General features: G+C 63.8%; 1 protein-coding gene across 4 annotated transcripts; it reads right to left on the reverse strand.

Moving 5' to 3' along the window:
• Window positions 1-729: 729 nt before the first annotated feature.
• On the reverse strand, window positions 730-9,542 carry LOC146421461 (uncharacterized). 4 transcript variants are annotated; one of them, XM_085047401.1, is made up of 5 exons: window positions 4,750-5,698; window positions 3,385-3,506; window positions 3,188-3,293; window positions 1,054-1,922; window positions 730-839 (listed from the first exon to the last, which is right to left on the reverse strand). In XM_085047401.1, the coding sequence occupies exons 1-4, from the start codon at window positions 4,922-4,924 to the stop codon at window positions 1,435-1,437; spliced, it is 891 nt and encodes a 296-aa protein (XP_084903527.1). In that variant the 5' UTR covers window positions 4,925-5,698; the 3' UTR covers window positions 730-839; window positions 1,054-1,434. The 4 variants fall into 4 exon arrangements, with proteins under 4 accessions (XP_084903527.1, XP_084903530.1, XP_084903528.1 ...); XM_085047404.1 differs by lacking the exon at window positions 4,750-5,698 and adding an exon at window positions 9,474-9,542 and having other exon boundaries at window positions 737-839; XM_085047402.1 differs by lacking the exon at window positions 730-839 and having other exon boundaries at window positions 1,709-2,001.
• Between the last annotated feature and the right edge of the window lie 327 nt (window positions 9,543-9,869).

Here is a 9,869-nt window from a genome sequence, read left to right on the forward strand (position 1 = left end):
CACGCTCGCCCCTCCCCCCTTGCACACTCGCCCCCCCCTCTTGCACACTCGCCCCCCCTTCACTCACCCGCCGCCGCCGCCGCCGCCCCGCGCTCGGGAGGCCCCGCCCACCGCGCTCTAGCCACGCCCACCGCGCTCGGGACACGCCCACCGCGCTCTGACCACGCCCACGGCGTGCCGAGGCCACGCCCCGCGTAGGGGAGGCCACGCCCTCGGGGAGAGGAAGCCACGCCCACGGGGAGGGAGGCCACGCCCATTAAGCTGTCAGGCCACGCCCAGAGCGGGGGCGTGGGAAAAGGGGCGGAGCCTGCGGGCCGTGGGAAAATGGGGGAGGGGAGGGACTGGGGGGACTGGGGTGACACCGGTGGCACTGGGATGGTGACACTGAGGGCACTGGTGGCACTGGGACACACTGGGGGCACTGGTGGCACTGGGACACGCTGGTGGCACTGGGATGGTGACACTGGGGGTACTGGGAATGGGGGGGATGGTGGCACTGGGACACGCTGGTGGCACTGGAATGGTGACACTGGGGGTACTGGCATGGGGGCACTGGTGACACTGGGACACAGTGGGAATGGTGGCACTGGAACACACCGGTGGCACTGGGGTGGTGACACGGCTGACACGGCTGACACTGGGAATGGGGGGGATGGTGGCACTGGGACAGGCTGGTGACACTGGGGGCACTGGGGATGGTGGCACTGGAACACACTGGTAGCACTGGAATGGTGGCACTGGGACACGCTGGTGGCACCGGTGGCACTGGAATGGTGACACTGGGATGCACTGGGGCACTGGAATGGTGGCACTGGTGGCACTAGTGACACTGGGACACACTGCGGATGGTGGCACTGGAACACACCGGTGGCACTGGTGGCACTGGTGACACTGGGACACACTGGGGATGGTGGCACTGGGACACAGTGGTGGCACTGGTGGAACAGGAATGGTGGCACTGGGGGCACTGGTGGTACCAGTGGCACTGGGGACACAGGGGACGGTGGCACTGGGACACACTGGTGGCACTGGGGACAGTGGGAACGGTGGCACTGGGACACACTGGTGGCACTGGAGTGGTGACACTGGGGGCACTGGAATGGTGGCACTGGGGGCACTGGAATGGTGGCACTGGTGACACTGGGACACACTGGGAATGGTGGCACTGGGACACACCGGTGGCACTGGGGTGGTGACACTGGTGGCATTCAGGACAGCGGGGACGGTGGCACTGGGACACACTGGGGAGGAACTGGTGGCACTGGTGGCACTGGGGACAGCAGGTGGTGGCAGCAGTGACCATGGCACTTGTGACACTGGGGACACTGAGGACAGTGGGGACAGTGGGGATGGTGGCACTGGGGACAGTGGGGACACACAGGTGACACTGGTGACACTGGGGTAGTGACAATGGTGACACTGGTGGTGACAGCATCACTGGGGGCAGGGGGTGGTGGCACTGCTGGTGGCACTGGGGACACTGGGGACACTGAACAAGGTGGCACTGGGGACACTGGGGACACTGGACGAGGTGGCACTGGTGGCACTGGGGACACTGGGGACACTGGACGAGGTGGCACTGGTGGCACTGGGGACACTGGACGAGGTGGCACTGGGGACACTGGGGACACTGGGGACACTGGACGAGGTGGCACTGGTGGCACTGGGGACAGCGCATGGTGACAGAAATGACACCTGGTGGCACTGGTGGCGTTTATGGTGACATTTATGGTGACAATGGCACTGGCAGCATTCATGGTGACAGCGGTGACAATGGCACTGGTGGCACTGGTGACGCTTATGGCACTGGATGGTGACAGCGATGGCGATGGCACTGGTGGCACTGCATGGTGACAGCGGTGGTGGCAGCGGTGACAGCAGCAGAGGATGGCGGCACTGGCTGGTGACACTGGCTGGTGACACTGGCTGGTGACACTGGTGACAGTGGCACTGGTGTCCCCGGTGTCCCCTGTCCCCATTGTGGGGGTGGCACTGGTGGCACTGCGGGGTGGCAGCAGGACGGGGACAGCGGGGATGGCACGGGGGGACAGCGGTGGCAGGGACAGGGTGGCACTGGTGTCCCCTGTCCCCATTGTGGGGGTGGCATTGGTGGCAGTGGTGTCACCTGTCCCCAGTAGCACTGCTGGTGGCACTGCTGGTGACACTGGTGGCACTGTCCCTTTCCCAGGGACACTGCTGTCCCTGTCCCCATTAACGGAGGTGGCCCTGCTGTCCCTGTCCCCAGTGCAGAGGGTGCCACCAGTGTCCCCTGTCCCCATTCCCAGGGTGGCACTGATGCCACCGCTGTCCCCTGTCCCCAATAACAGGTGGCACTGCTGTCCCCCATCCCTGTCCCCAATCATGGGGGTGGCACTGCTGTCCCTGTCCCCTGTCACTGTCCCCATTCCCGGGGTGGCACTGATGCCACCGCTGTCCCCTGTCCCCAATAACGGGTGGCACTGGTGTCCCCCATCCCTGTCCCCAATCACGGGGGTGGCAATGCTGTCCCTGTCCCCTGTCGCTGTCCCCATTCCCGGGGGTGGCACTGATGCCACCGGTGTCCCTTGTCCCTGCTGGTCCCGGGGGTGGCCCTGGCCCTCTCCCCAATGGCGAGGGTGGCACTGCTGTCCCTGTCCCTGTCCCCTGTCCCTGTCCCCAATGGCGAGGGTGGCACTGCTGTCCCTGTCCCCTGTCCCTATCCCTGTCCCCTGTCCCTATCCCAGTCCCCTGTCCCTACCCCTGTCCCCCTCCCCTCCCCCCGCCGCCCTTCCGGAAGCCCCAAAATTCCCTTTTTCCCCCCAAAACCCCGCGGGGGGAGGGGCGCTGCCACCCCCCCGTGTCCCCCCGTGTCCCCCCGTGTCCCCTGCCACCCCCCGTGTCCCCTGCTGTCCCCAACCCCGCGGGATCGGGGGGGGGAGGGGGAGGGCGGGATTTTGGGGGTGTGGAAGCGGCTGGGGGGGCAGGCCCGTGTCCCCGTCGCCATGGCAACGGTCGCCAGGCAGCGCAGCGCCTCTGCGAGCATTATGGGATGTCACCATGGCTCCCGCGCGCGGCGGGGAGGGGAGGGGAGGGGGGGAGGGGAGGGGGTGACCAACCCGCCCCTTCCCCTCCTCCCCCCGCCCCCGCCCCACCCTGCCCACCCTGCCGGGGGGCTCGGGACCCCCGCGCCCCCTCGGGCCCCGCTCACCGTGCTCGGGGTGCGGCCGCCCCTCCACCGGCACGCTGACCGTCCTCCGCAGCAGCTTGCTCCGGCACGGCTCGCTCCGCCGGTCCCGGATGAGCAGCGGGTGGATCTGCGGGGGTCCCGCGGGGGGCGCTCAGCCCTGCCGGGGATCCCCCCCAAGCCGCCCGGCGCCCCCCAGCCCGGCCCGGCCCGGCGCTCACCTCCTCCTCATCGAGCATCAGCAGCTGGTTGCCGGAGATGATGCAGAACCGGGGGTTCCAGGGTGGGCGCTCGTAGGGGGAGGGGGCGTAGGGCCCGCGGGCCAGGGGGGCTCCACGCACATCTGGGGGAGGGCGGGGGTCACGGCTGGCCGCCCCCGCCCCCGCGCGGCCCCCCCCGGCGCGCCCCCCGAAGCCCACCCATGGGTGCTGCCCACCCGCAGCATCCTCCCGCATGCCGCCCGTTGCTCCGGCAACCGCAGCCCACGGCCGAGCTCGGGGGGGGTGGGGGCGCCCCCAAAATCGCGGGGGTCCCCCGACCCAACGGGGGGCTTTAGGGGGTCGCCAGGCACCCCCCGAGACCCCCCAGCCCGGAATTTGGGGACCGCCGAGTGACCCCGGAGCGGCGGGGCGGGGATGGGGTAGACCTGGTGGCCCGAGGGACCCCGAATTTTGGGGGGAGGTCCTGCAGGACCCGCGGGGCTCCCCGGGACCACTAGGTGACCCCCAAACCTCCAGGTGACCCCCCAGAGCCCCGCGTGACCCCCAAAGCCCCCCGGCAGCCACTGAGGGGGTTGAGCTGATGTCCAGGACACCCCAAAAATCCTCCTGGGAGCCCAAAATCCCCCCGGAACCCCCCAAAAGGGGGTGGGGGAGGGGTGAGTGGGTGTGGGGGGGGATGGGCAAGGCCTTGGGCACCCCTGGACCCCCTGGGTGACCCCAAAACCCCCCGGGTGACCCCAAAACCCCCCGGGTGACCCCAAACCCCCCCGAGTGACCCCAAAACACCGCCGCTGGGTTGACCTGGTGTCCCAAATTCCTGGGGGGTTTGGGGGATCCCGAAATTCCTGAGGATCCCCAAAACCCACAGAATTCCCGCTGGGAATTCCGGGGGACCCTCAGCACCTCTGAGACCCCCCGGGGTGACCCCAAAACCCCCCGGGTGACCCCAAAAAACCCCCTGGGTGACCCCAAAACCCGCCGGGTGACCCCAAAAAACCCCCTGGGTGCCCCAAGCTGGGTTGACCTGGTGTCCCAAATTCCTGGGGGGTCCCAGGGGGGTTTAGGGGATCCCCGAATTCCCGAGGGTCTCCAGATTCCTGGGGGTTTAGGGGATCCCCGAACTCCCGAGGGTCCCCAGATTCCCGAGGGTCCCCGAATTCCCGAGGGTCCCCAAATTCCCGGAGGTTTAGGGGATCCCCAAATTCCCGAGGGTCCCCAAATTCCCGAGGCTCCCCGAATTCCCGAGGGTCCCGAAATTCCCACCGGGAATTCCGGAGGATCCTCAGGACCCCCCAGGGCACCTGCAGGACCCCAAAACCCCCCAGGGACCCCAAACTCCCCCCAGCAGCCTTGGGATGGGGTGACCTGGTGGCCTGGAACCAGCATGGACCAGTATGGACCAGTTAGGGCATCTTTCATACCAGTAACCCCAGTTAGAGAGTTTTTCATACCAGTAACTCCCAGTTAGAGCATCCCCCACACCAGTAACCCCAGTTAGAGCATCTCCCATACCAGTAACCCCAGTTAGAGCATCTCCCATACCAGTAACCCCAGTTAGAGCATCTCCAAAACCAGTAACTACCAGTTAGACCACCCCTCACACCAGTAACTCCCAGTTAGAATGTCATCATGGACCAGTATCCCCCAGTTACAGCATCCCCCACACCAGTATCCCCAGTTACAGCGTCACCATGGACCAGTATTCCCAGTTACAGCATCCCCCACACCAGTAACCCCAGTTACAGCGTCACCATGGACCAGTAACCCCCAGTAACACCATCCTTCAATACCAGTATCCCCCAGTAATGGTGTGCACTGGTACCAGTAACCCCAGTAACAGCATCAGCATGCACCAGTACCTCCCAGTAACACCATCACTGAACACCAGTAACCCCAGTAACAGCATCACCACACACCAGTATCTCCCAGCAACAGCATCACCATGGACCAGTAACTCCCAGTAGCCGAATCACTGAATACCAGTATCCCCAGTAACAGCCTCCACTGGTACCAGTAACCCCAGTAACAGCCTCCACTGGTACCAGTAACTCCAGTAACAGCATCACCACACACCAGTATCCACCAGCGACACCATCACTGGATACCAGTAACGCCCAGTACCAGAATCACTGAATACCAGTATCACCAGTAACCACCAGCAACAGCATCACTGAATCCCAGTAACGCCCAGTACCAGAATCACTGAATACCAGTAACGCCCAGTACCAGCATCACTGAATCCCAGTATCCCCAGCAACAGCATCCCCCAGTAACAGCATCCTTCAATACCAGTATCCACCAGTTACAGCATCCACTGGGACCAGTAACCCCAGTAATTGCACCCACTGGTACCAGTAACCCCAGTAACAGCATCCTTCAATACCAGTAACCCCAGTAACAGCATCCACTGGTACCAGTAATGCCAGTAACAGCATCCTTCAATACCAGTAACTCCCAGTAACAGCATCACTGGTACCAGTAACCACCAGTAACAGCGCCACTGAATACCAGTAACCCCAGTAACAGCATCCACTGGTACCAGTCACTCCCAGCTAGAGCATCAGCACATACCAGTATCCCCAGTAACAGCCTCACCGAGCACCAGTATCCCCAGTAACAGCCTCACCGAGCACCAGTATCCCCAGTAACAGCCTCAGCATGCACCAGTATCCCCAGTAACAGCCTCACCGAGCACCAGTATCCCCAGTAACAGCCTCACCGAGCACCAGTATCCCCAGTAACAGCCTCAGGATGCACCAGTATCCCCAGTAACAGCCTCACCGAGCACCAGTATCCCCAGTAACAGCCTCAGCGAGCACCAGTATCCCCAGTAACAGCCTCAGCATGCACCAGTATCCCCAGTAACAGCCTCACCGAGCACCAGTATCCCCAGTAACAGCCTCAGCATGCACCAGTATCCCCAGTAACAGCCTCACCGAGCACCAGTATCCCCAGTAACAGCCTCAGCATGCACCAGTATCACCAGTAACAGCCTCACCGAGCTCCAGTATCCCCAGTAACAGCCTCACCGAGCACCAGTATCCCCAGTAACAGCCTCACCGAGCACCAGTATCCCCAGTAACAGCCTCAGCATGCACCAGTATCACCAGTAACAGCCTCACCGAGCACCAGTATCCCCAGTAACAGCCTCACTGAGCACCAGTATCACCAGTAACAGCCTCACTGAGCACCAGTATCCCCAGTAACAGCCTCACCGAGCACCAGTATCCCCAGTAACAGCATCACCGAGCACCAGTATCACCAGTAACAGCACCCCTTGCTCCCAGTATCCCCCAGTACTGCTGTCACTGGGTCCCAGTATCACCAGTAGCAGCCACCCACAGTTCCAGTATCTCCCAGTACTGGCCTCACTGGGCACCAGTATCACCAGTAACAGCCACCCACAGTTCCAGTATCACCAGTAACAGCATCCTACAGTCCCAGTATCCCCAGTAACAGCATCCTACAATCCCAGTATCCCCAGTAACAGCATCCTACAGTCCCAGTATCCCCAGTAACAACATCCTCCAGTATCCCCAGTAAAGCCACCCCCAGTCCCAGTATCCCCAGTAACAGCATCCTCCCACAGTTCCGGCCTCACTGGGCACCAGTAGCTCCCAGTAACAGCATCCTCTGACACCAGTATCCCCAGTAACAGCATCCTCTGACACCAGTAACTCCAGTAACAGCATCCTCTCACACCAGTATCCCCAGTACCAGCATCACCGTGTACCAGTAACCCCAGTAAGAGCATCCCCCGATCCCAGTAACCCCAGTAACAGCATCCTGCAATCCCAGTATCCCCAGTAACAGCATCCTGCAATCCCAGTAACCCCAGTAACAGCATCCTCTCACACCAGTATCCCCAGTACCAGCATCACCGTGTACCAGTAACCCCAGTGAGAGCATCCCCCGATCCCAGTAACCCCAGTAAGAGCATCCTGCAATCCCAGTAAACCCAGTAACAACAGCTCCAGTAAATGCATCCTCCCAGTAATCCCAGTATCCCCAGTAACAGCCTCCTGCAATCCCAGTGTCCCCAGTAACAGCCACCCCCAATCCCAGTATCCCCAGTAACAACATCCTGCAATCCCAGTGTCCCCAGTAACAGCCTCCTGCAATCCCAGTATCCCCAGTAACACCTCCCCCACTCCCAGTATCCCCAGTAACAGCATCCTGCAATCCCAGTATCCCCAGTAACAGCCACCCCCAATCCCAGTATCCCCAGTAACACCACCCCCACTCCCAGTATCCCCAGTATGCTCCCACAGTTCCCCACTGGGCACCAGTATCCCCAGTACCAGCACGCACTGGTCCCAGTAACCCCCAGTAACAGCGTCACCAAATACCAGTAGCCCCCAGTAACAGACTCCCCCCGCCCCAGTATGCTCCAGTGCCCATCCCAGTATTCCCAGTACAGGGCCCCTGCTCCCAGTATGAGCCCTCCCACTCCCAGTATGCTGTGTCTTACCCCCATTCCCAGTATGCCCAGTAACAGCCACCCCCATTCCCAGTATGCCCAGTAACAGCCACCCCGGCCCCAGTATGCCCAGTAGAGCCACCCCGGCCCCAGTATGCCCAGTAACAGCCACCCCGATTCCCAGTATCCCCAGTAAGAGCCACCCCCATTCCCAGTATGCCCAGTAACAGCCACCCCCGGCCCCAGTATACCCAGTAAGAGCCACCCCCGGCCCCAGTATACCCAGTAACAGCCACCCCGAGCCCAGTATCCCCAGTAGAGCCACCCCCACTCCCAGTATGCCCAGTAACAGCCACCCCGGGTATCCCAGTAGCAACCACCCCAATCCCAGTATCACCAGTAACAGCCACCCCCAATCCCAGTATCACCAGTAACAGCCACCCCCAATCCCAGTATGCCCAGTAACAGCCACCTCCACTCCCAGTATGCCCAGTACCGGCATCCTTCAGACCCAGTATGCCCAGTAACAGCCACCCCCGGCCCCAGTATGCCCAGTAACAGCCACCCCCGGCCCCAGTATGCCCAGTAACAGCCACCCCCAATCCCAGTATGCCCAGTAAGAGCCACCCCCACTCCCAGTATCACCAGTAACAGCCACCTCCACTCCCAGTATCCCCAGTAAGAGCCACCCCCGGCCCCAGTGCCGCTCCCAGTCTGCCCAGTCCGGCCTCCCCCGCACCAGTATCCTCACCGACAGCCTCCCCCGCTCCCAGTCTGCCCAGTTCTGGCCTCCCCCGCTCCCAGTCCCGGCCTCCCCCGCACCAGTATCCCCAGTACCGGCATCCCCCGCTCCCAGTACGGCCAGTCCGAGCCACCCCCGCTCCCAGTCTGCCCAGTTCCGGCCTCCTCCGCTCCCAGTACGGCCAGTCACAGCATCCCCCGCTCCCAGTATCGGCATCCTCCGCTCCCAGTCTGCCCAGTATCGGCCTCCCCCGCTCCCAGTACGGCCAGTATCGGCATCCCCCGCTCCCAGTATCCCCAGTCACAGCCACCTCCGCTCCCAGTATGCCCAGTCCCAGCCACCTCCGCTCCCAGTATGCCCAGTACCGGCATCCCCCGCTCCCAGTACGGTCAGTATCGGCCTCCCCCGCTCCCAGTCTGCCCAGTAAAGCCTCCTCCGCTCCCAGTCTGCCCAGTCCGAGCCTCCCCCGCTCCCAGCACCGCTCCCAGTCTGCCCAGTAAAGCCTCCTCCGCTCCCAGTCCGACCAGTTCCGGTCTTCCCCGCTCCCAGTATCCCCAGTCACAGCATCCCCCGCTCCCAGTATTCCCAGTAAAGCCTCCCCCGGCCCCGGCAGCGCTCCCAGTGCTCCCAGTCCGAGCCTCCCCCGCTCCCAGTGCTCCCAGTCACAGCATCCCCCGTGGTGTGTGGGTCCCCGCTCCCAGTGTTCCCAGTTGGCTCCCCCGCTCCCAGTGCTCCCAGTCCGAGCCTCCCCCGCTCCCAGTGCTCCCAGTAAAGCCTCCCCCGCTCCCAGTGCTCCCAGTAAAGCCTCCCCCGCTCCCAGTGGCAGTCCCAGTGCTCCCAGTAAAGCCTCCCCCGGGCCAGCAGCGCTCCCAGTGCTCCCAGTGCCGCCCCCGCGCGCTCCCAGTGCTCCCAGTGCCCCCCCCGTACCTCGGAAGGGGACATAGGACATGGTGCCACCGGCGCGCGACACCCCCGGCGGGGGGAGGGGCGGGGGGAGGCGGGGAGGGGAGGGAGGACGGGTGGGGGAGGGGGAGAGGGGCCAGGGGAGGGGGAGGGAGGAGCCGGAAGTGGGGAGGGGCCTGGAGGGGGAGGGGCGAGGAAGGGGGCGGGGAGGGGCGGGAGAGGGGGGGGGGAGGGAGGGGCTGGGGGTGAGGCTGGGGTGGGGGAGGGGCCAGAGGCGGAACGGGGAAATGGAGGGAGGAGGGGGAGGGGCTGAAAAGGGGGAGGGTTGGGGGAGGGGCCAGACCGGGGGAGGGGGCCGGGCTGGGGGAGGTCAATGTGGGGAGGGGCCGAGGTGGGGGAGGGGCCGGGGTGGGGGAGGGG

This window comes from Lichenostomus cassidix, unplaced genomic scaffold, assembly GCF_008360975.1.
Source record: "Lichenostomus cassidix isolate B80296 unplaced genomic scaffold, HeHo_3.0 HiC_scaffold_33, whole genome shotgun sequence".
NCBI classification, from domain to species: domain Eukaryota; kingdom Metazoa; phylum Chordata; class Aves; order Passeriformes; family Meliphagidae; genus Lichenostomus; species Lichenostomus cassidix.